The sequence below is a fragment of the Rhinolophus sinicus genome, chromosome 7 (assembly GCF_057876585.1).
Source record: "Rhinolophus sinicus isolate RSI-liver-muscle chromosome 7, RSI-T2T, whole genome shotgun sequence".
NCBI lineage: Eukaryota > Metazoa > Chordata > Mammalia > Chiroptera > Rhinolophidae > Rhinolophus > Rhinolophus sinicus.
This window is the reverse complement of record NC_142507.1, coordinates 55,041,444-55,066,000: the sequence shown is the minus strand read 5'-3', so window position 1 is coordinate 55,066,000 and position 24,557 is coordinate 55,041,444. Positions and strand designations below refer to the sequence as shown.

General features: G+C 51.8%; 3 protein-coding genes across 12 annotated transcripts in view; 2 read left to right on the top strand and 1 right to left on the bottom strand.

Annotated features, from left to right (window-relative positions):
- Positions 1 to 17,869, top strand: part of LOC109434299 (translocon-associated protein subunit beta) — a 29,307-nt gene extending 11,438 nt beyond the window's left edge. Inside the window, exons 1-6 of one of the 4 annotated variants that reach the window (XM_019711127.3) lie at positions 11,547 to 11,646; positions 12,216 to 12,370; positions 13,013 to 13,111; positions 14,308 to 14,416; positions 16,172 to 16,249; positions 17,300 to 17,869. In XM_019711127.3, the coding sequence (XP_019566686.1) occupies positions 12,216 to 12,370; positions 13,013 to 13,111; positions 14,308 to 14,416; positions 16,172 to 16,249; positions 17,300 to 17,410 (552 nt within the window). In that variant the 5' untranslated portion in view covers positions 11,547 to 11,646 and the 3' untranslated portion in view covers positions 17,411 to 17,869. Of the gene's footprint in view, positions 1 to 808; positions 2,543 to 11,546; positions 11,723 to 12,215; positions 12,371 to 13,012; positions 13,112 to 14,307; positions 14,417 to 16,171; positions 16,250 to 17,299 lie in introns of those variants that run through there. The other 3 variants (XM_019711128.3, XM_088799661.1, XM_019711123.3) reach the window with 3 other exon arrangements.
- Positions 5,104 to 12,016, bottom strand: LOC109434300 (uncharacterized). The gene is made up of 5 exons (XM_088799738.1): positions 11,676 to 12,016; positions 11,378 to 11,489; positions 11,236 to 11,289; positions 7,807 to 7,935; positions 5,104 to 6,727 (listed from the first exon to the last, which is right to left on the bottom strand). The coding sequence occupies exons 1-5, from the start codon at positions 12,014 to 12,016 to the stop codon at positions 6,221 to 6,223; spliced, it is 1,143 nt and encodes a 380-aa protein (XP_088655864.1). The 3' UTR covers positions 5,104 to 6,220.
- A 2,303-nt stretch (positions 17,870 to 20,172) lies between the features above and the next one.
- The window catches only part of ARHGEF2 (Rho/Rac guanine nucleotide exchange factor 2), a 42,825-nt gene continuing 38,440 nt past the window's right edge, over positions 20,173 to 24,557 (top strand). For 2 of the 7 annotated variants that reach the window (XM_074318889.2, XM_088799657.1), the window contains exon 1: positions 21,051 to 21,265. Coding sequence is in view for 3 of the 7 variants with exons in the window: in XM_088799659.1 (XP_088655785.1) it covers positions 20,373 to 20,414 (42 nt within the window). In the remaining 4 variants the exon portion in view is untranslated. Of the gene's footprint in view, positions 20,415 to 21,042; positions 21,266 to 24,557 lie in introns of those variants that run through there. The other 5 variants (XM_088799659.1, XM_074318887.2, XM_074318888.2 and 2 more) reach the window with 5 other exon arrangements.

Here is a 24,557-nt window from a genome sequence, read left to right as displayed (position 1 = left end):
CCTTTCGGCAGAAATGTGTGCCCAGCTCAGGGCGAGGCAGTCTGTGCTAGGGCCAGGCCAAGTGATCGCCAAGGCCTGACTGGGTTTAAGCTGGCTTAAATCCTTGGATGGCACTGAGAAGGTGCACAAAGGGCCGGACGGCGCTTCTGTTCTGTGTCAGAGGGCCTCTGTGACCCTCAGCAGGTCCTTTCCCTCCCTGGAGTGCACTCTCCTGTCAGCGGCCACCTGGCCTGTGATGTCTGAGCTCCTTCCAGCTCTGAGGGTCTTCTGTCCTCTGGGCTAGCCCTCCCTCAGCATCCCAGAAAACACTTCCAGGAGACGTTCACAGGAGCGTCAGACAGGAAAAATCTTCTCTTTTTGTTAATAACTGTGCTTGTTGATTGGCTAAAATTACACAGGTTCTGTCTTTCCTGGGGCCCTTCCCTGGCCTTTCCGATGGCTGCATGTGTGATGGTGGCCAGGAGGGGTTCAGCATGCACCTTATCGACTGCAGAGCATTTAGCTTTTGGGGTGTCTGTTAAAACCTCCAGACTGTTGATGGAAAGCCATTAAGAAGACAGGCTGATCGAGGCCTATCTGTTACTTTGAAATTTTAACAAAGATACCCCTGCCTTATTATTACACAGTTGTTTAGTGACTTGGGGCACAGGGCTCCTTGGCCCGTCTGCAACCCACGCCTCCCTGCCCCACTGGTTGACTCAGGATGTTCGAGAAGACCTACTGGTTGTCTTCTCTCCATCAGAAGCCCCCAGCTGCCAATAGGCCCCGCTCGGTCTTGCGCCCACTTCACGAAGCCTGTCCCCTGCAGGTGCAGACGCCAGAAGTGAGATTCCAGCAGCAGCTCGAGCAACTGAATGCCATGGGCTTCATCAACCGCGAGGCCAACCTACAGGCCCTGATTGCCACAGGAGGGGACATCAACGCGGCCATCGAGAGACTCCTGGGCTCTCAGCTGTCCTAATCCTGCGGCCTGCCTCCTGGTCTCCCTGCCTGGATGCCAGCCAGTGGTTCCTGTCAGCCCCTCCCTCCCCTCTTCAGCCCGTTATCCCTTCCATCTTCTCCCCTGTCCCTTCCAGACAGCAGGGTGGCTTTAGAGGCGTCGGTGGGCCCCGACCCCGTAGCTCTGAGAACTTCGGTTCTACTTCTGCATTCTCTTACAGACTCTCCTCTCCTGCTTCTGCCTGAGCAGAGCTGTTTAAACGGTTTTCACACTTTTGCTGATGGGCCCCACAACTGCCTCCTGCAGTCTTTGAACTTCTCAGTGGCCGTGCAGAGTTGAAGGAGGGACTCACGCTCTGGTTTACTGGAACAGGGTCTTCTGTCTGGATCACTAGAGTTTGCTTCTTGTGTTTACTTCTGGTAACTCTTCTTTCTCTCCCCGGCCCCTCCCTGCCCCAGCCTAACCAGCGCTAGGATGTCATACTCGGAAGGAGGGCCGGGTGGAACAGGCTGGGGTGTTCTTCCTCACCCTTAGTCTGGTCAGCACGTTTTCAGGGGGTCTGTTGGGACTCCCAAGGGTAGATGCCTGGTCTCCCTGTCTGAAGAGGGAAATAAAGACAGCCCTGCAAACAGGAGTTAACAAGCCCTGGGCCAGCCCAGGGGAGGCTGGTGCAGAAGAGGCCATGAGGTTTTTGGAGGAAGGGAATGGGCAAAACAGCCGGAACTGACGGAGCGGAAGCACCAGTTACTCTTTCAGGCGGGAGAGTCCTGGCAGAGGACACTTAGAGATAGATGCTTATGGAACTGGAGTTGAAAGGGGCTCAATGAAGCTAAACCGTGTGGCTCACAAGGGGTCATACTGGCTCCATTTCCTCAAACACATGTGCCGTGTACAATCTGACACACATTTCCGTGAAGCCAGGGCCTGTCTGTGTCCTCAGGTACCAGTGATTTGAGCCCCCCACAAAAGACATGAAGTGGATTGGGGGTGTGTGTGGGGTTGGTGGTGCATGCATGCACACACGTGTGTGGGAGTTAAGTGGGAGGGTGGATTCTTAGGTGATGTCTGCTTCAGAGCTCCCCCACCAGAGAAGTAGGCGGAAGGGCCAGTCTCGGGCAATAATACATACCACCCGGAGAGCTCGGCCCTTTGGCCCCTGGATGTGGCGTAACCCAAGGATAGTATGGATATCCCGTCTGAAGCTGCCAGGGCTGTGACCAACTCCCTTACACTCACTGCTTTCGGGGAATGGTAGAGGGTCTTTCCCTCCAGAGCCCCTGCCCTTTGAGTTCTTCACTGTTTCCCCCAGGCCAGAAAGTGCTGTTTGAACAAGGAAAGGAGAGGGTGGCAGTGGCGCCTTTGATCTGGATTTGGATATTGCTCTGTTGGGGCACAGGAGGCTCGTTTCACCTCCACTGCTGCTTAGCCCGGCTGTTAGGGTTGTGAGGACCCGCGGCTGAGAATATGGAGGCCCGAGGAACAGAATTTCCTCCCCATGGGAAAGGGTCCCAAGCAATCCAGAGAGGATGTCTGCGTGGCTTCCCTCCCTCCTTCAGCTCCCACACTGGCCTTTGTAAATAAATGGTGTGGTCTTTGTTGTGAGGGTGTCTTTGTATTTGTTTTGCGTGGGAGGAGGCTGGCTGAAGAGGACTTGGTTCTAGAGGGTTTTCATAAAGTAGGTCTAGGGGAATGTGAAGTTGGGTTCAGTTACCACCGGTGCTAGGAAACATTGAGGGTTAAGGGCTAAGCGGTCATGGGATGGCTATAGCTCCTGATTTAGGAATGGGAAGGATTGCGCTCTTCCAGTCCCGTCCCCATTGGTCAGCCTGGGAGAGGAATCTATGAAGGTGTTGGGAATATTCCTAGGTCATTACTTCCATCCTCTGATCTTTGGGCAAGACTGTCCTCTCCTTCCCTCAAGCAAAAGGAGCAAAACGAACCTTTGCATCCAGAACGTATGCAGGTGAGTTTAGTCATTCTTGGTCTTGAGCCCTGAGACTAAACCTGTTGCTACCACTGACTGTGTGGATTTGAGGAAGTCTTCATGTCTGAGGTTTTATCCGTTGTACAGTAAGGTCGTGTGCTGGAGTTCTGTGATAATGAATGATCCGTGGGTAAAAGGTTCCACTAGAGATCATGGTAGACTGGGTGTTTCAGACCAACTCGTGCTACAAGTTCTAAAAACTGGTGACATACTTAAAAAGGAAAAAAAAAATCTGAAAAGCATCAAAGGGCCAAGATTGGCTTGAAATCCAGAGAGAGAAACCTATAGGCTGCCTTTGACCTGGGGGCTTTGGCTCACTGGGAAAATGTTGCTGAGAGGGTTTCAAGGGCCTCAAATGATGAAGCTAGAGGAACAAAAAATTGGAATCTGAGGACAGCTAAAGATGGGGATGCTAGTAAAGAGGATGAATCAGGGAACAGCCAATTCCATTCTGCCTCCTAGTCTCCCACCATTCTGGGGGGTCCAGTAGTTCTCAAGCCTCAAACTTGGAGTCAGAGGATCCCAGATGCTTTGTAGAAATCTTGACTGTAACATCAACCTAGACCTCAAAAATATTGTGATAAATAATTTTTCAACTACAGCATCAACCACAATAAAAATTAATGAAGCATTTAAAGAGATAAGGCAATATAAGTGAAAGCAAACAAATGACAGTAAGTAGACCCACGGCAATTCCATATATAGGAATTGTGCAGAAATGAAAACACTGATGCTTAGTGTTTCAACAAAATAAAAGCCACGCTTGGAAATTTCAGCAGCTATCTGAAACTACAAAAACGGACAGAGCACAGTTAGAAAAGGACCAAATAGGAATTGTAGCTAGAAAAATAAAGTAAGGTCTCAATACCATATTTCCCCGAAAATAAAACCTAGCCGGACAATCAGTTCTAATGAGTCTTTTGGAGCAAAAATTAATATAAGACCAGGTTTTATAGTAATTTTTGCTCCAAAGAACACATTGGAGCTGATTGTCTGGCTAGGTCTTATTTTGGGGGAAACACGGTAGATGAGTTTAACAGCAGATTAGACATGGCTGAAGGAGGAATTGGTGGGTTCTAGAAATAGGTCAGAAGAGCTACACAGAATGAAACTTGGAATAATAAAGAGGATGGGAAATACAGAAAAGACCAAGTTGGGCTCACGTTTAATTGGCATCCCAGGAGAGGAGAGAAGGGAAGAAGCAATCGGAAGAAATAATGGCAGGATTATCTAGGCTTGATGAAAACCATCAATTGACAGATTCAGGAAGCCTAATGAGTCAAAATGAACTTGCACTCCGCCAAAAGCAAAGGGAAAATGTTTTAAAGCAAGTAGAGAATAAAGACAGTTATGTTCAAAGGAGCATACAACTCAGAGGATAACTCTTAATATATGCAAACTGAAAAAATACGTCGTTTGGGAGGAGATCCCAGGATGGAATGAAGAAGGTAGCCAAAGAATCTGTATCACAAGATTCAGAAACAATGACATTGTATGAAACAATGTCACCAAAGGGAGAAAGAGGGGGTGCTGGCCTCAGTAACGGAAATGAGCGGAATTTGCAAGACTAAAGGCAAGAGAAACTGCACATGGCCTAGTAGGTACATGCCCCATGGATGTACTGTTAACAGCTGTTACTATATGTGGACACTAGAACTGAACAATTGAGACGGTGGTGGGAGCCAGGTGTCTCACGGTTGGAGTTCACAGGTAAGCAAGGGGGTGAGGCTAGAATGACATATGTAGTAATGTATTGGAGGTGGAGACATGAGTATGAAATCCCCGAATGTGGGTTTGGCTGATGTTTTCTCATGCTCAGATGGATTTTGCATTTTGACAAGCATGTCCCAGAAGTGGTGTGCCTTTTCGGCATGTGATATCAGGGTACACAGGTAATGCTCACCTCGACCACTCGGTTAAAAGGGTGTGGTGTCTGGTTTCCCCTCTGTAAGGTTATTACCTTTACCTCTGTACTTAACAAATACCTTGAAGGAGATACTTTGAGACTATGCAAATATCCTGTTTCTCCTCAAATGTTCACTCCCTACTTTCAGCATCCATTGTTGGGTCTAGCTGCGATAATTGTGACTGGTGTTTTAATAGTGCTTTTCTATTTACTTCATTCCTTCCATATTTGTTGGTTGCAGTTCTGTAAGGAAGAGCCATCCTTTGTCCCCCATTTGTAGGTTTATTTTTATCACTTTATTATAATACACTTTTTAAGCACACATGGGACATTTATAAAAATTAACCACAGACTACAAAATGCAATACATCCCAATGACTTATAACAGTTGCCCACACGGTGCTCTGCCCAGATTCTCTTTACTGGGCCATACGTCCCTTCCCCCCTGCTGTTGGGGTGATTGCTAACCGCTCACAGATAGCCTCTTCACCCAAAAACCGCCCTCAGTCAACAGGGTGGCCGCCTTGCTGGAGACTTTTCGCCACCCAACCTTGGGCAGCCCACAGTGAGTGATGGACAGGGGCTTACAAAAGGCCAAACCTTTGCCTCAAAAGTGTGACCAGTTTTGAGGTGTAACTCATGCTGCAGAGTTCCCTGGGGTCAGGCCAAGGTGGACTCAGAGACCACATTCTTGCTTAGTTTGTCCCCTACCCTCCCCAGCTCCCTCACTGTCTTCCCTCCTCAGGGCCTTCTCTCAATAATTCACCTGCACAGGGCCCTCCCTCTCAGGCTCAGCTTCTTGGGAACATGACCTCAGACGGCCACAGTCCCTGATCTCTGACATTCCTTCGGAATTATTAGCGTGGGGGAGGGGGGAGGGGGGAGGAGGGGAAAGGCCCCTCTTCTTGTTGCTAGGGGCAATCACAACCTTAAAAATGGCTTCTGCATTCACTTTGGGCAAACAGTCTTTGTTCCTGTCTTACTGTTTGATACAATTAGAAGCTCAAAGGCTTTATTTTAGAGCTGAGAGTCATTAGGAAGAAAATGACACAACTCTGGAGTTGAAAACCTGAAAAATTAAGCCTGAAGCCTCTTCCCTTAGTGACTTCAAGACTCTTTCTCTTCAGGGGGCTTCTCAGAGTTCCAGGCCTCAAGGGTTGAAAAAGCCGCCTCAAACCTCCCTCTCAAGGTCTCAGCCACCCACAGGCTAACCCCGCGTCTTAGAGATGGAAATTCATACCGAGCTAGACAAGATGAGAAGATGCTCAGAGAGAGAAAGAGGGAGAAGGGTAGGAAGAAAGTGGATACATCTACAAAAACAAAAGGCAGGAAAGAAAACAACCTGGAAGCATCAGGCGCGTACATGCCATCCACAAAAACGAAATGTGCTTTATGTACACGCTGAACGATGACGCGCTCTGTTCTGGCTTCTGCCCAGACCTGCCCTTGGAGTCTCCCCAGGGGCCCATTGCGACCTTTGCTCACAAACGGAGCCTGGGACCATGCCACGCTCATCCAGAGCCCTCCTTCCTATGGAGTCCAATGCCTCGTTTCCCTCCACCGACTTATGCCTCCTGTGGCAGCAGCTACACAGGTATTGGCAGAACCAGGCCAAACTCCAGGGGCATGGCTGGGTCTTGGAGGTGGGTTCGCTCAAGCTACTTTCCAAGACGCTCACGTGCTCCCTGGGCCTCCGTGGGCGCGTCCTTGAGTATAGGTGTGGCTTCTGGCTCATCCTAGGCGATTGCAAAGAGGTCGGGGCCCCCTTGGAGTTCTCGTCCTCATCATCTGTGTCATCCTGGTGTTCCTCCTTCCTCTTTTTTCTTCTCCCCATCTGGAAAACGACAACCTTGTTCCGCTTCTGCCTCTTGGACTGAGCAAGGCCGGCATCTTCTTCCTTGGGGAATGCAAGAGCGAGGAATGAAATTGCTCTCCATTGACCCGTCCCATGACACACCGGACTTCTAGCGGTGGGGTGGGGGAGTGAGGCGGAGGGGGGCAGATGGGAAGGAGAACTTAAGGCGAGCACCCACCCGCGTGTGTGTACAGGTGGGAAGCACAGATAACCGAAGACTGTGCCGCTTGAAGTAGACATTCACTTAAAATTACTAAAGAGAAGTTACAAAGCGGTGTCTGCAAAAGACAGAGGCATATTCTGAATGCGGTAGAAGAGAGCTCATTATTTTGAAAGGGTTCTGATGCAGATACTTTGATTCAATACTCACTTTAGACGGCAGATAATAACCCTCTAACTTACCAGTTCTAGAAATCCTTGTTGTTCATATTTGGGGGAGATAGATATGTTTATTATCTTGATTGTGGCAATGGCTTCACAAATATATACACACATATGTCGAAACAGCGAATAGTACACTTTAAATATGAGAGGTTTATTGTGTGTCAATTATAGCTCAATAACAAAAAACGTGGCTAGCATTTCAACCCTCCTCCAAATAAACAAACAAAGAGTTTATACATCAAGTGTGCTTAACAGCATATAAATGTTGAAAGAATACCACGGGGGACTAATAAAAATGTGGTAATAACTGGGGTAGCTATCTCTGTGCGTGAGATCTTGAATCAGACAAACTGAGCTCAGACTCTAGCGTGTTTGCTTCGTTCTTAAATGCTCTTGGGAGAGTTACTTAACTTGCCTGTGCCTCAGTTTCTTCATCTGAAAAATGGGGATAATGACAGTATCTACTTTATAGGGTTGTAATGAGGTTCAAATGAGAGAGAAATTCTTGTAAAGTGGCATGAGTACTTGATAAAGGTAAGTTGGGATTGCTATTACTGCTGGTATTTTTTTTTTCTGGAAGCAGTAAATTTGAGCCATGTTTAGTAAAGCAGTGAATTGGAAGGATGTAGAGAAGATACGGAAGATTGCCACAGGACACCTTAGGGGAGCTCAGTGAGCTAAAATGCCCACATGGGTGTAGGGCACGCGGAGGAAGGGGTGTGGAGCAGGCTACTCACACTGGTCAGTTCCAGGCTCGCTTGGTAGCCCGGGTCATCAGCGACGCTATGGATGGACGTCAAGGATACATCCAAGTTGCTAGAGGAGGCACTTTTTGTCCCTGAGCCTCCCCAGGCTTCTTTGGTGTCCTAAGGGGGAGCAGAGGGAGAGGTCAGTGAAGAGCAGCGCAGGTCACAGGAGCGGAACCACCCTGCCCTTGCTCCTGCCGGCGTCCCATCCTGCCCTCCTACCCTGAGAGTCGAAGATGAAGACACATTCTCCTTCCTTATCATTACCCTAAGGTTCTGGGATCACCAGTGCGATGAGACTCTGGCGTGTCCCTGCCCTCCCTCAGCACACACTCTAACCCCCATGTCCTCACAGAAGTGGTTGTCATAGCGATAGGGAGGGTGGGGTCCCAGGATCATGGGTTCAAGAAAGGCTCCTGTGAAGGATGGGAGAGCGCGCGCGCATGCGCGCACACGCACACCTGTTTCATTTTTCAGAAAGAGGAGGCTGGATATGCTCAACCCCCTCCCCTCAACCGCCATCAGGGCAAATAGGAAGAAGATGGGGCTTAAGAACAGAGATTGGTCAAATTTTGAAAATGGGACCAAAACCCTAAAGGGCCTCAGGACATAGCAGATGGAGATTTCAGCATCCACCTGGGAATGCGCCTGTGCGGGAGAGAAATTCAGCAGGAAGCACAAAATAGTCCAGCATCCAGTTCCGGTGGCTGGGTCTGTCTGAGACTTCAAGGGATCCCGGGCTTAGAGGGGACCCTTCCCTGTCCGTTTCAAGAACCGGAGCTCTCTGCCTGAGCCTCCCATCCGCTCCGTGTGGGGAGGCAGCAGCCAAGAGTCCATCTTCCATGCATCGCTCTTTTCCCTCCACGCCTCCCCGGCGAAGCTTCTTTGGTCTGGCCTGCACACATGTATCGATCTAATGCGAGCTACAATGCATGATCCTGACAGCGTCCTAGGTTTGTTTTTGAGTCAGCAAGGGCATTTGGGGGGACATTGAATATGGGCCGTATGTTACATAATAGCATCAGAGCAATGTCAAACTTCCTGGGCGTGGCATTGTCACTACGGTTCTGAGAACGTCCTCGTACCTGGGACATACGTGCTGAAGCTCACAGGGGTGAAGTGTCGTGATGTGCAGCTTACAATCAAATGGTTCAAAATATATGTGTGAATGTGTAGTGTTTGTACATGTGTATAACGTACAGAGGGTGCCAAAAAATGTATACACATTTTAAGAAAGGAAAACATTGTATTAAAATTACACGGATGGCAACCACTTTGAGCACCTCTTGTAACTGCAGAAGTCAAAGGTGACTTGTATTCGTCTTTTGTGATTAGTACATATTAAATATTACAATTTTAATACAGTTTTTCCTTTCTTAAAATGTGTATACATTTTTTGGGCACCCTCTGTATATAACATCCATACATGCAGTAATTTATCCATAGAGAGAAAGCAAATGGGCAAGATGTGAGCAACTGCCAAATCGAGGTAAAAGGTAGACAGGTATTAATTGAACCGTTCTTTAAAGTTTCTATAGGTTTGAAGTTTTCCAAAATAAAACAGTCATGTGTGTGTGGATGGGGGGGGGCAGTGATTGAGCACCTACTGTGCTCGGCAGTGTTCTGGGCTCTGTAGCCCGGCCTTCTTTTCCAGCCTGTCCTGTTTCCAGCCAAACCTGACTACTACGTGGTCGGCAGCAGTGGTTTTCTCCTCCTGCCCCGGCTTAGTTCTGTCCTGTGAGTATTTATTTCTAGGGTAGCCACTCAAACTGACACAAACTCTGGGTGTGTCCCCGCCCTCTAGATGCTCGCAATCCAGTGAAGGGACAGACGTGGCAACAAGTCATCTCACTACAGTGTGGTGGGTGTGGTGGCCGTGTGGGAACACATGGCAGGGGCACGACGACACTGCTAGGTGTCCCTTTGTGTCTGGAAGAACGAGCAGGTGGGCACAGCTGGGTATCTGGAAGAAAACAGACCCATGAGGAGCTGGCTATTAATGCACACAGACTCCTTGCCTGGGAAGGGAGACGTACACGTGCTCACTTCCTCCGAAAGGTTGCCTTCTGGAGTCAGCCTGGAGTAGACACTTGAAGTCCCTTCTCACAAAGGACCCTTCCCTTTCCCACCACTGGGCTCTTGTTCCTGCTGCTGCCCCTTGTGGTGAGGCGGGGTGATCACTGTTTCTGATTTGTCTTCTTCAGAGTGGCACCTACAAACCAACCAACCAGCAAGGCGCTCTCTTGCTCATAGAGACAGCCTCTCCAGCACAAAGATGCTGTGCTGGTTTGCTAACGTAGCTCCTGTCACTAGAGATGAGGGTCGGGAGGAACAAAAGGGTGAAGGGACTGAGGGGGACACAGGGCCTTCATACCGCACTCTCCTACTGTGGGATGTCTTTGAGGCCTCCAACGGGGATTTCAGCTTCCTTCCCCATTAATGAGTCAGGAAACTTGATAGGGAGAAGGTGGATCCCCTGTGCTTTCTACCCCCAGCTGCACCTGCCACCAGGAAGGTATCTTCCCTGGGTTCAGGCATTCAGTGGAGTCAGCCAAGATGCTGGCATTTCCTGGGGACTGGCTGGGAGCTGTGCCTTTTCTCTGCTTTTCTTCTGGAACAACACTTCATCCATCTCCCAGTGACGGAGAGAAGTGTTGTTCCAGAAGAAAAGCAGAGAAAAGTCTTTCTGGCTATAAAATCTTGGGCTTTGGGATTTCAAAGCCCAAGTCCAGAGATGTGTCAGAATATACAAGAACTGTACTGTCCAATACAATAGCCACCTATGGCTCTTCCAGCTTAAGCTGAAATTAGTTAAAATGAAATAGAACTAAGAAAGTCCGTTCCCCAGTCTCACCAGTCACAATTCACGTGCTCAACAGCTACATGTGGCTGGTGGCTACTGCACTGGACAGCGGAGGTATTACAGGACGTTTCCATCATCACCGAAAGTTCTGGTGGGCGGTACTGCCTTCGAATGAAAGGGAGGTTTGTCTGTTTCGGCCACTGCTATGGCCCTAGGGCCTAGGATAGTGTCTGGCACATGGGACAGTGATCAGTACGTGTTTGTTGAAGGAATAGTGGAGAAGTTAGAACTGGTTTTCCATCCCATCTATCCCTTCACCCAAGTGTCTCAGCTAGATAGAGCCTGTCCAAACTGGGGAGGAAGAAAGCGGAGAGAACGGAAGAGAGGGGATTTTAAGTACACACTGTTCCCCAATAAAGTCCTGTTCCCCTTCCCCAATAAAATCTTTTTTTCTTTTTTTAAAAAAAGAAAGACATCAGATAAGAAAACTACTGTAGTAAAAACACCATACAGTAACGAGTAAGAAAAGATTTACGTTTTTGGCACCTCAAAGGGCTTCTGAATAAAGCTCACGGCTTGGTGACTTACTGGGTGTAGGGGATGACGACGTGTCTCACCTGGAAATAGGAAGAAGGCTGGCAGCCCTGAGAGAAAGAGCTTTTCTCTAATTCCTAGTTCGACAGTACATTCGACATTCTAGATCCAAACCTCTAGGTGTGGCAGTGCCACAGAGCACCTCCTCAGGGGCTGGTCACACACCGTAAGGGCGAGCCAGCTTCGAAGGCCACTGAAGAGGGCCGAGTAACAAGAGCGAGGAGCACGCACACCCAAGCCTGTCCCAGGCGCCTCGCGTTCCCGAGGCGGGCGGGCCCTACAAAGGGAAAGGTGGGGCTTGCCCCAGAACTACAACTCCCAGAAGGCATCTGACGGAGCACCAGTTTCCGGCCAGAGCCTATTTCCGGTCTTTCGGGTGCTGACGCTTGCTTCCGGTCTTGGTGGCGCCGGAAAGGCTTTTGGGGCTGAACACGGTGAGTCTCGAGGTTTTAGGAGTGCTCGCCCGAGGGGGGAAGAGTCTCGTGTCCGCACGTCAGTTAGCGGCTGAGGGTCAGCTCGGGGCGGGCGGGCAGGGCAGAGGGCGCCGCGGGAGGACGTGTCATCTTGGCGGGACGGGGGAGGGGCAGAGCGGATTGAGCCCCCGGAGGGACCCAGAAAGGGATGTGGGAGGGAGGACCCCGCGAGCGCGCGGTGGGGGTCCCAGTGGAGCTGGGCAGAAGACGAGAGGGCAGCGGGAAGGCAGCAGCCGAGGGGCCTCCTGTGTAAAGGACAGCTGGAGGCGGCTGCAGGTCCGAGATCGGCCACCAGAAGAAAGCCCTGCTCTGGCCACGTGGTGTCATCCATCTCAGGAGACCCCACCAGTTAGGGAGCACCCCGGGCTCCTGGCAGAAAGAGGGTGGCGGATATGCTGGCGCTGTGGCCTCTGCACTGCTCTGTGGAAGGGGCTGCTGCTTTGATAGACGTTGTCCTGGAGGAGTGTCAGGAGGTTTTGGTGATTTTACACGCTTGGATCGACTGCTCACTTGGCGTTTTTTCTGCACAGATGAGGCTGCTGGCATTTGTGGCCTTGGCACTATTTGCTGTCACTCAAGCAGAGGAAGGAGCCAGGCTTTTGGCCTCCAAGTCACTGCTGAACAGATACGCGGTGGAGGGCAGAGACCTGACCTTGCAGTACAACATCTACAATGTTGGCTCCAGGTAAGGAGCCTCTGGGCTACAGGTGGGGCCCTTTTCAGGGTTCTTAGATGTCCCCGGTGGGATCAGGGACCAATAGGGATTTATCTTTGGGAGACGTCCACTGACAGATGTCATGAGCGAATGAATATACTGCTGGACCTGATTTTGGAAGAGGAGGACATTCTCACCTGAGCTGCAAGAATCATGCTGAAACAGGGACAGGAAAAGGAGAAGGCAGAAAATGTGTGGTCCTTTGTCACATCCTGGGTCAGCGCGTCTGCTTCCTTTGTCTCATTAGCCTGTACGCATTTTGGTTGCCTTTTCTTTATTTCGTTCCCTTTAATTTTCTCTGTCATATGCATTTGGGTCCTTCTCTCCTTACACACACACACACACACACACACACACACACACACACAGAAATTGGGGCAGGAATGAGTTCGAGCCCATTCTTTCCTACATACCTGAGTATTTTGGTGTCTTGGGGCCATAGAATCCAGCTCTTGACCTGGATTCTTCAGTGCAACCAACCCAAGCTACTGTGTGTCTCAATCTGTCTTTTGTACTTCTGAATTTTTAGGGCGTGCAGGCAGACTTGATTGCTGGTGGCTTCAATTTCACGTCCACAGCTTTCTGATCTTTCCTGTTGCCTCCGTCTTCTAGTGCCGCGTTAGATGTGGAATTATCCGACGACTCCTTCCCCCCAGAGGACTTCGGCATCGTGTCTGGAATGCTCAACGTCAAATGGGACCGGATTGCCCCGTATCCTCTTCACACTGGGTGACGAAGGCTGGCAGCGGGGGAGGGGACATGGCCAGCAAAGCCGCAGGCTCCCTTCAAATAGTTCAGGTGGGCGTGGCTGTTCTTCTGTCACCTCTGTGGATAAGACGGGGCACGAGAGCCTGGTGACAGTTGTATGATCGCCATCTAGGTAGTCCTGAGGAAGGAGGTTACTGGAGTTCAGGTTCTAAGGTCCCAAAGCATACTCTCTTGGGAAGGTGTAGACACTTAGAAAGATGTTTGGCTGGGCAAGGGTATATAAGGTGCTTTTAAAGGAAATGCAGTTGGATGCTAAGGGGTGACCTTCTAAAATCTCTTTACTTAGGTCAGTGAGTCTCTCGTTGTGATCTGTTAGTTATTTCCTGAGTGTTTTGAATTAGGATTCCCCCCACCCCCCTGTGAATGGAAGTATATTTGATTCCCCCCACCCCCCTGTGAATGGAAGTATATTTAGATTTTTCCCCTCCCCCCTTCTCCTGCCTCCCCCCCCACACACTCCGTTTCAAGCCGTTGTTTCTCAGTCTAGTTGTGTAGGACACAGCTCCCTGGCCCATGCTGGTATTATGAGCCTTACGCTCCCCCCGGCTGAGGCAGTCGGTCACCAGTCGTCGGTCAGCCGCTCACAGCAGCTCACAGCCGCTCACGCTGGCTGCTGCCCACCGGCCATTCATGGCAGCACACAGCAGGCCGCAGCAGCTCACGCCAACCTCCAGCTGCTCAGGGCAGCCCAGGTCCAGGGAGAGCTGTTGTTCACAGTCCCAGCTGCAGAGGGCGCAGATCACTGCCCTATGTGGGACTCGAACCAGTAGCCTTTGGTGTTAGGAGCACCGTGCTCCAACCGCCTGCGCCACTGGGCCGGCCCGTATTTAGATTTTCTGTGAGTTTAAATGATTAATTTTTCATCCATAACACAATATTGCTTTGAAAGTTTACTTCAAAAATATCGATACTGAGTACATCGTAGAGCCTTAAAACTTGGCTAGAAAGACGTCATATTGTACCCCGCACTTTAGGCTTAAAAAAAGTCTCCGTTTATAATTCTTGCAGAGTAACCCAAGTGTGATACCACCACATGGGTCAGCAGCTCTTTTTGTGAATGGTGCATCTGGTCCACAGGTTGAAAGGCTGTTGTTGCAACTTGAGCTCCATCTGTTTCCCTTCCTTAAGTCTCGGGCCAGTGCTAGCAACGTGTCTCACACTGTGGTCCTGCGTCCCCTCAAGGCTGGCTATTTCAACTTCACCTCAGCAACCATTACTTACCTGGCCCAGGAGGACGGGCCCGTTGTGGTGAGTTGACAGCGCTCAGGTCTGCTCTCCTTTGAAACCTCTTGCAGAAAATTATCAAAGCAGCCACTAAACTCTGCGGAAGATAAGAAGGACCAGAAACTGGGGCCATTGTCCTTAGGAAGGAAGTGTGGTTGGGCCCTAGAATGAAGCAGTTGAAATGGACGGGAGGGGAGTACTGCGGGAACCCCTTCCTCTCCGTTCCTTCTGCTTTGCTTTTCATCGAATGTGTCTTTTACTGCCCAGTGTACTGCTGTTCTTGCCCTTCCAATTCGTCTTCTGTGTTGCTTTCACGTTATTCCCCGTCTTCTCTGTTTCTGCATCTTTCCCTTGCTTAGAATGCTCTTGCTTATTGCATCAAGGCCGAGCTTTTCTGCCTGTCATTGCGGACCCTCCAATGTCCAGCTGTTCTCTGCCACTTGAAAAGACCCTCCGTCCTAACGAGGCCAAACCCCTTCCTGCTCTCCACCCCCAGTGCTGTTCTTTCCCCCTTGTTCTCTGTTTGAAGTACTTTCTGAGGCCTTCTCGAGACCCAGCTGTGAGCTGCAGCTCCGTGTTTCTGGCTCCTCTGGCTCCTTTTACAGTTCGTACCGCTCTTTTCTCCTCGTTCTCTCAATCACCATCCATGGAGGGCGTCTGAACTTCCACAGCTTGGAGTCTATGCCACTTGAACCGTTAATTATTTCCTGTCCTCAGTAGTTTTCTTTCTTGTGTGTAGCTCTCTCCCACCCCTACCTCCCAATTTAATTATAAACTCCTCGAGGCCAGGGACCGTGTCTTAGATTTCTCTCCATTCCCCGTATATAATAGAAACACACTAATAAGCAGTTTTTTGATTGATGTAAAGTCAACAGACGTTTCTTGAGCCCCTGCAATGTGCTAGACTCTAGGGAATACCCAGAAGCTTGAGACACTGTGCCAGCCCTCAAAAAGCTTAGGTCATGAGTTTATAAAGCCCTCTGACCCCATACAAGTGGGCTGTAGGCTCCTTGGGGAGTGCCAGCAGGGAAGGGACTTAGCAGTCAACCACTAAACCACTAAGAGAAATGGAAGATTCACTCACATTCAGTGCACTTTCTGAATGTTTTTTTTTTATAAGCCTTGTGGAACTGTATTTTTGTCAGCCTAGTGACATTTTCACACTTGAATCATTTCTGCTTTCAGAACCAACTTTAGGACTCTTTGTTTCTACCTGGTATTTGATGGGTTAAAAGACACGAAATCAAAGGCTCAGCTGCCACTTTAGAGCAAAGTTGTTTGCTGTGGCCTCCGAGTCTTGGCTTCTCCACGACAAAGGAATGTGGGCCAGACTCAGCCGTGCACTAGTAACGTGCGTTTCGATCGGGCTTTCTACGTTTCAGAATCCTTCTCATTTCATCCGAGAAGAGTATTTCCACTTGAGGGATATGCAATGACTGCCAAATGCAAGCCATTCCATTCCACACTTGGCCCTGCAGAGGTGGTGAACAAGTCTTTCCAGAGTCTGAGGCTGGCAGGGAAGGATTTGGTTTGGAATCCGGCTGCATACCTGGCCTGCCTTGTTTAGTAAATGCTCGTGATGTGTTTATCAGGTCTCCTGGCTCCAAACTTTCTCCTCCTTACAGCACACTAGGAAACATCCGCTCCGTCTCGTTCAGAAGCTTTTCCTCCTTTTGAAGCTCTAAGAATTAAATGTTTGAAGTAGGCTGGCTGGGACTGCCCCTTCTCAGATGAGAAAATGTGGGACTTGCCCTGATGCCCTTTTTTTCTTCTTTCTAGATCGGCTTCACCAGCGCCCCGGGGCAGGGAGGAATCCTGGCTCAGCGAGAGTTTGACCGAAGATTCTCGCCCCACTTTGTAAGCCGAACAGTGTTCTCTTATCATCCCCCTGGGATTAGAACACCCTTCTGCTTCTGGGACTTCTTAGCCTCCTTAGAAGATTTGTGTCCTTGGTTGGTTCTTGCCATATCTGTTTTTTGGTGTCTGATACAGCCATCAGATACCCTGATTTAACCGTGATTAGAGAGCTTTGGTGATGAGATCACAATTGTCAGAACCAAAACACTGCCCTATTTCTCTCTCAGCCTCGGGTAGAGCCCCACCTTGGATTCCTGGGTCTATTTTGAGATTTAAAAGACTATCTGCTTAGATTCAGAGTCATAGAGCATTGGGAAGGTGAGGAGGGAACTTGGCCATGGTCTAGGAAAGACTTTTTTGAGGATTGGCCTAACACACTGAACGAGGAAGTTCATTTCTTCAGTCATTGAGTGAATATTATGAAGGTCCGAATTGTGTGCTCAGTGCCGTGCTTTGCTTTGGGAAGTGGTGACCGAGACACAGTCCCTTCCATTAAATACCTTTGGGGCTCAGAACAAGTCAGCGGGAAGAGCGTGACAGATCATATACAAGGCGTGGGAGGTGTCCTGGGGCAGGACATCTGGCCTGGTCTCAGTGTGGGGCCTTTCTAGAGGAGGTGATATTTAACCAGTCAGAGCAGCAGCTCCGAGCGACAAAAAGCCCGGCGCAGTCCAGGAATGGCAGGTAGTCTAATGTGGCCAGAGCATGACGGTGAGGCGGAGGAATGGGGGTGGGGCAGAGGCGGAAGTGGGGTTAGAGCACAGGCTTGACTGTCTGGGCAGCTCCTGGCCATCTCCCTCCTCAGAGCTCGCCTGGGAGGGAAAAGCTGCTCTTCTGGTCCCGGTTGGGTCAAGTGAGGCCTTGGCGTCGCGGCTTCAGAGGTGGGTTGGTCTTCAGAGAGCCATTCTCTATCGAGTGGTCGGAGCGGAGCCTTCCGCCAAGGTTCTGTGTGAATCTGGGGCCAGGCTGCTCCCTTTCTGGTCTGGCCCCTGCCTCCTGGCCCCCCTGCGCCGCGCCCCCGACCCTAAACAGGCCTTTCGTCTTCCGCAGCTGGACTGGGCAGCCTTCGGGGTCATGACCCTGCCCTCCATCGGAGTCCCCCTGCTGCTGTGGTACTCCAGCAAGCGGAAATACGACACCCCCAAAGCCAAGAAGAACTGAGTGCAACGCCCACAGCCCTCCCTTCCCGAGAAATCCAGGTGCTTTCTAGACTCCAGAGGGTACCTCAGACGCAGCTCTCTCCCTCAGCCTGGCCGCCTCCTGGATCCCACCCTGCTGTCAACCAGAGTGAAGGGCCAGGCCCAGGAGTCCAGAGCCGCTCGGTCCCCTCCTGAAGCCATACAAGCAGGACTGCCGTCGGCAACAGCCTTGAGCCAGCAGGGCCTTCAGGCGCGCCCCTGAGGTGCTGTGGGGGGTGCTGCCGGCAGTGTGACGCTCCCAGGGGCGCAGGAGGGGGTGCTGGGGACTGCCTGACATCAGCCCCATCGCCTGCCCTCCCCTCAGGAGAGGGGGGAGGTAAAACGAAAGCTGTGGGACTCTTGGAGGGGACCCAGTCTCTGTTCTGGGTGAGGGACGTGCTTACCAAATGGGGTTTTCTAATAAAAACAAATGCCACTCTGACTTGTCCATTTCCTCATCGGCTGTGGGGCACCGCTTGGAGCTGAGGCCCGAGTGCTGAGTCCCTGCCTCGTGGCTGTGGGCTGCTGGGTCCTGTTCCCACCCAGACCTGCCCCCACCGAGCACCTGTGTTTCCATCCCTAATTTCCAGCTCTGTCCTCACCAATCACATGTTCCCCTAAACCTTCCTTGCCGGTTAGCTCCTCTCCACAGCTGGAGGAGACACATGGGGAAAGATGGTCTGCAGATAAGCAGCTGTTCTGGTCCCAGGCGGACAGTCTGGTCTGATTTATTTGCCGAGTGTTTATGACACGCTATCTTACACCTGACTCTAGCCCTTCCTCTGTTTAAGAACCAGCTCTTCTTGAGCTTGACTTTATTTTTAATGCCTCTGCACTGAGCTCAGGCTGGGCTGGAGTGCCTGGATGTCCCCACCTGTCCCCTAAGCACGGCGTGTGGAGAGGCAGTGGCTTTTGCAGCGGCTGGCAGCGGTGGGGAGGCTGCTCTGAGCCGAGTCTGTCCAGCCCAGGAATGCCGTGGTTGAGATCAGCCTCCCAGGCAGGGGAAAAGCCCAACAAACACCCGCTTTGTTCCCGCCACCAAGCTTCCCAGTTTCAGAGTCCGTTGGGCATGGGGGTGCTGCCCAACTGGTTTAACCTTTCCTTCGCCCAGCAGTGGAGTCTCGGCCCCAGGAAGGATGAAAAGGACATGGAGACAACGGGAAGCTCCGGGGGGAGTAGCCCTCCACCAGCTCACCTCCCTCCTTCAGGGGCTGCGGCTTGGACACCCCAGGATGGCCCAGGTGAGGGCGAGAGTGCGTTTGCCGGCTCCGTGTGCTCCTGGTGGAGACCTGGGATGTGCTAGAATCGGGGAGAAAGTGGGTCAGTGTGGGGTTGAGCCCCGCATAGGGAAGGAAACGGGCTGGTTTGATGTGTGTCGTCTCGCTCTCCAGGACGATGAAGGCGAAATGTTAGTCTTTGGAGCAGGGACCACACTGTCCCATCTGTGTGGTCTCCCCTTGAAACAGCATGAGGAGTTAACCTGTAGGAGGAGGCCGGCGGCCTTAGAGGACAGGATAAGCTTCACCACTGGAAGGTGACAAGGTGGCTTCCTCAGTCTGAACTCGGAGGTGTGCCCTTCCCGAAAGCCGGCGGTCTTTACCTTTCCTTGTGGAACTCAGTACTGTGTCCTGGCCAGTGGTTAGGATGAAGAATGCTGGGGGGATGGGGTGGGAGGGCCCCAGACCTGGTGGATGACATTGTGCGGCACTTCGTGTCACAGGCACCTTGAAAAGGGGCCAAAACCAGATCCTTCATCTGTGGAGAGACTTCCTCAGAGTCAGGATGGAATTTGAGCCCCGTAAGTAATGGGCTTGGCGACTGTAAGAGCCTCTGACATCTACAGACAGACTTCGCTGGAATGGTTCGCTCTAAGACTGAGCCCTCTTAACTTCCGGAGGCAATCTGATGGGGGAGGAGTGGCAGGCGGCCTCCTCCACCCAAGGGAACCGCCCTAGGGAGGTTGGAACCCTGACCTCCCAACTGCCTGCTGGCAGAGACCAGTAAGCCCTGGCCCCACATCCTTCCTGGAGGTTGGGTACCAAACTGAGGGGCTCCTCCCTAAAAGGCAATACAGGGAGTCGCCCAGCTGCCATCGTGTTCCAGGTCCCACCCTGGAAACCAGCTGTCTGTCCCTCCCACGTTGTCCAAACTTTCAGCTGGCCCCTGCTCACCCACACACCCAGCCCTGGTACCAGGAGGAGCCAGGCGCCCGGATTCCACCCCCTTCACATGCCAGGCCTCACGACTGCGTAAAGAAAGTCGATGGGAGACGGTGTAAGAATGTCCACGAAACTGGCAGTAATGCAGCCGTTTGGGAAGTCCTCGAGCCTTGGTCCCTCGAGAATGGCTCAGGGTGGTGGGAGCAGCATGGACCACAGACAGAGGCCACAGTGCTGGGTGTCCCCCCATCCACCAGTCACTGGGTCGGGCCTCAGGTAAATCACCCCCCTTCCCTGTGTCCTTCTGACCAATTGTGAGATGGTCTAATTAGAGGGTTTCTGAGGACCTCACACCAGTAAAATGAGGCAGCTGTTTACCCTGTGTTCTTGTGACGTGAGAAGCAACCCCTGTCACCCATCACGTGGTTTGGGGCCCCGCCAAGTAGGGAAGGGCACAGTTCCCACAACTGGCAGCAACTGCCCTCTTCCTGTGACCCAGAGTAAGAGTTTTCGAGCAAGCGCACACAGACCACGGATAACCTACTGTAAGCCTCTGCTTTGACGGAGCAGGATAGGCACAGAGTGAGGGTGACACACAGGCGGCAGCTAGACTGACTGGTGTGGGAGCAGCATGTATGTGTCGCTGTTTGCACATGTCTCACGTGGCACCCCCATTTTACAGATGGGACGAGGCTAATGGGTCACTTCTCCAAGGCCCCGTAACGAGTGGGCTGGCAACCCCAACGGGGCCGGCAGGAGAGGCTCCTCAGTACCTCAGGAAGTCCAATGTCTGCCCACGCTGTCCTCTGCCCCAGGGAAGCAGCGAGGGTGAGTCAGCCCCCCAAGCGTTATCGGGGCAGGGGTGGGGGAGCTGGTCTGATATCCTGCGCCCAGTTTGCACAACAAGCTGGAGGGAGCCAGCCGTACGCGCGCCCTGAGCTGTTGGTCACTTGTTCCTGTTGGCAGAAGCAGAGCCCTCCTGAGAGGTGGCCGCCCTGGTGAGGGCCCTTTCCTGTGTGTCCTTCATCATAGAAAATACAGTCCCCTCCCTGCTGTAACCTGCCCCTTAAAGGGCCCGACAAGCGGTTTCAACGCCACATATGGGAGAGGGCACAGGGCCTCCCTGACCCCAGTGGGACCTTTCTGTTAAGTAGGTTTCCAGCTGGGGGCCATTCCCTGCAATGTCCTCTTTCCCCCTCAGCTCCACTGGTCCTGTCGGAGGGAGGGAGGAGGCTCCCTGGACGCCAGGTTCCCACGTACTCCCCTAGGGTGACCCCCAGCTTGGCTTGCCCTACCCGTCTCCACGTGAGCCTGAAATCTGGTGGCTGCCCTTTGTCCAGGGAATGCTGAGGACAGGAGCCCTCAGGACCAGCACTGGCACCCACGGGGTTAAAAGCCTGTGCACACACCGTCCAGGGTGTTTGAAGTGGGGCGGGGGAAGGGGAGGGCCTGAGGAGTTGAAGAGGCAGCTGGTCTGGACGGGAATGAGTCCCCCCATCTCCTGTGCAAACTTCTGGAACATGAGCCTTTCCCTTCAACGGGCCAAATGAGAGGCACCCCCTTTAAGGTGCTGGGCTGGGTTCTCAGAGGGGCTACCTGGAGCAGGACTTCTTCCCACCTAGACGCACCAGCGGAGGGCAGGAGCAGGTGCCCCAGCTTTGGGATCCCTCCCAGGTCTGGTGAGTTTCTCTCTTCCCTTTTCCTGGGTCCTCACCCTGGGAATGGGCATTCTCCCCACCCCCAGAAGCAGAGACCTTCAGGTACCCCCTGCACCCCAGAAAAGGGCAGAACAGTTTGTAGCTTCTTCACCAGCCTCCTGCATTCAGCTCCCATTTTTAATTCAGGGAGCATTGTGTGTGTGTGTGTGTGTGTGTGTGCGTAAGTGTGCAAATAGCGAATCACAGGATGGCCAACAGTTAACATTTACTACTTGTGCGACAAGTAATGCTAAGCCCTTTCTATATGTTCTTAATCTTTACGGTCCTGTGGGGTTGACAGACCACAGTCCCTGCATTAAAGAGGAGGTTGGGAGAAGTTAAAGAGCTAAGTAAGGCTCGTCGGTCGGGGTAAACTGCAGGAATGAGCTTCAGAGTCCTCGGACACCATGCTGTCTTCTGGCGTTTTTTCTTACTCGGGAGGGACGGATGGGAAGTACAGCTCTGGGGTTTCAAAATCTTGCCCTTCTAATTTATTCAGGGTCCCCTTCCTCTAGTGCCGGATGTTGTTCCTTTATCAGTGTGGGTTAGTTGTGAGATTTAAAGGCCACCATCTCATAGCTGAGAGCTGGGTACTTCCCGATTCTCATAGCTGAGAGCTGGTGACCCCGTCCACCAGAGTGGGGCCCCCACTCTGCCCCCTACCTTTGGCTGTCCCCTGGGATCTGATGGGTTAATTCCCCAGGACACAGTGGCCAAAGTCTTCTCAGGTGTGTCCCTCTGAACCTCAGACCCTCTCCCGCCCCACCCTGCTGGCACAGTACCCAGAACGCATGCCAAGAAACTGGCAGGAGGTAGGACACAGGTGGTTGTCTGGCCTGCCCGCCCCGGGGAACCCAGGGTCCCCGCAAACATCCAGTCCCAGCAGAAAGGAAGAAGGTGGCTTCGCAAGGCTGTGTTTGGTTTGCAAACCAATTTTAAGCAGCAGTAGCAGAAGGAAAGGGGGTCACGTGTGGAAGCCCAAAGCTGCCCAATTCCTGGCTGATTTGTGAGCCTGGCAGGTTGGGGTGACTTAGGGTGGGTGTTTGAGATGCCCGACTGCTGACCTCGTGGGAGGAGTGGTGGTGAGCCCAGGGCGCTGGGGATGGCTGACTCTGGCTTTGAACTTTGGAATTCAGCCCAAACAACGAAATCCATAACTCTGCCCTGTGGGCCCTGGAAGCAGGTGGGAGCCTCTCAGGAGGCAGCTGGAAGCTGACGCGGGCAGGTGGCTGGTGGCCATGCTTCCCGTCCCACTCAGAGCTGGTACACAGGTCCCACCATTGTGTTTGTGCACAGACCCTTTGGGGGTCCTCTTGTCTGTTCCTGGCCCTGAATGAACGAACCCTCTCTATACACCTTTCGCCTTTCCTTTGATTGTTGGCATTTGACAGGAAAACCAGAGAAGGGGAGGGAGTTCCGGGACACCACTGTTCAGTACACGGCAGTTTGCTGTGTCTCACACTGAGATAGAGTGGCGATGTGACCAAACCGGGGACTCGGGTGTAGGAGCTGCCATCCAAGGGGGTGTCCAGGGTACGGCTGGGAAGGAACTGTGGTTGCCGGGGTCTTTCTCTGCGGCTGAGAGAAGCCCTGCTTCTCTCCAAGAAGTCTGCCCTCCTTGCGGGACACTCTTGCGTTAATGGTTTACCTTCTACAGGAGAAGCAGCAGGAGGGTTAAATTTTGAACCATCAAAGGGTTTCCTATGACCCCATCTCCCCCTGAGGACTTGGAGACCCGCAGGAGAGGCCAGCAGACCACTTCGGGCCTCTCCCTCCCATTCTTTATTACGTGGGTCTTTGTGGCCTCCCCATTATTGCCCCCTTCAGGAAATTTAGGACCCCACCCCCCACCCCCCACCTCCGCCATGTTTGTGGGCAGCAAACAAGCAGAGCCCTACCTGCCCCTATGGCCTCGTTCAGGTTTGTTTACAAGCTAATAGGAGGCATAAAAAGGACAGTTAACTTCCCCCAAAGAAGTGAAATTCCTTTTGGAAGTTTCTTCCTTTCTTTGGCTGGGGTGGCGTGGGGGGTGAATACCAATATGGCCAGATGTCTCTCAAAGCCACTTGTTCTCCTTGGGAGCTAGTCTTGGGCTTTCAGAAAAGAACTCAGGCTCAGTACTGGGATGGGTTTGCTTCGGAAGCTCAGCTCCGCCTCCGACAGGCCTATGACCTTGAGCAAGTTACTGTACCTCTCTGTACAGCCTGTTTCTTCAGATGGAGAACAGGGGTAATGCTAGGTTATGAGGAGCCCACAGACGAAGTGGGCACTTGTGGGTTAACTCTCCCCCCTGGAGGTGCCGGAGGCTACTGGGGAAATGGGTTTGCTGGGGTCTTCACAGCCCCCAGTCCCCCCAGCTTGATGGTGAGTGCCTGGTTGGTGTACAGTGAGCCTTGATACCTCTTTTTCCTCCTTCCTGAGATGTTGAGACCCGGCTGCTGGACATTAGGAGTCTGCAAATTTCTGTAGAGACCCAGTTGATAAGTATTCCAGGCTTTGTGGGCCACATGCACGGTCTCTGTCGCAACTGCCAGCTTTCCTGCCGTACTGCAAAGACAGCCAAAGACCCCATGTAAAGGAAAGAGTGCGGCTGTGTTCCCCCCCCAAAAAAGGACTTGATTTATGAGCACTGGAATTTGAATTTCATACAATTTTTATGTGTCACAAAGTAGTACTCCTCTTTCGATATCCGCCCCCCCAATGCTTTAAAAAAAGATGACAGGACAGATTTGGCCCACAGGCTATATGTTATAGTTTGCAAGCCCCTGCTTTACTAGAGGCCACTCTGTTTCTCCCTTCTCTTTGAAGGGGACAACTTCATCAGGGACCCAAAGGACAGCAAAGCTATGTCTTCTTGCTCTGGTTGTGTGTACTGTGTTCTATCAGAAGTTACTTATGACAGTCAGTCCCTGTCACAGGTGTGACATGTCATTCCGTGGGTTATTTATTCTCTCTCTTCAGAGAGGATGGTGGGGTAACCACCTCTTCTGCGTCTGTCTTGGGCCCCCCTCCTCTCTCCAGCTCTCCATTTCTCCACGCCCTGCCTTCTCTCTGCCTCTCAAGAGCAACAGTCATAGTAGTATGTTTCAGCATCTAATACGGTCCAAACACGTTAGTCACACTGCATACGTTGTCACCTAGTCTGTCAACATCCTTACGAGGTGTTATCATTCCCATTTTGCAGATGATTCTGAAGCTCACCACCATTAAGTTCCCAAGGTCATGTGGCCTGTGAAGGTGGCAGAGCTAGCCAGTCTGACAGGCTTCAAAGCCA

Coding starts and splice junctions, on each gene's coding strand:
- LOC109434300 (XM_088799738.1), bottom strand. CDS start 12,016: ATGGATGACACCACGTGGCCAGAGCAGGGCTTTCTTCTGGTGGCCGAT. Junction 11,290..11,377: donor GAAGCTGGCTCGCCCTTACG/GTGTGTGACCAG, acceptor CTGTCGAACTAG/GAATTAGAGAAAAGCTCTTT. Junction 6,728..7,806: donor CGAGCCTGGAACTGACCAGT/GTGAGTAGCCTG, acceptor GCATTCCCCAAG/GAAGAAGATGCCGGCCTTGC.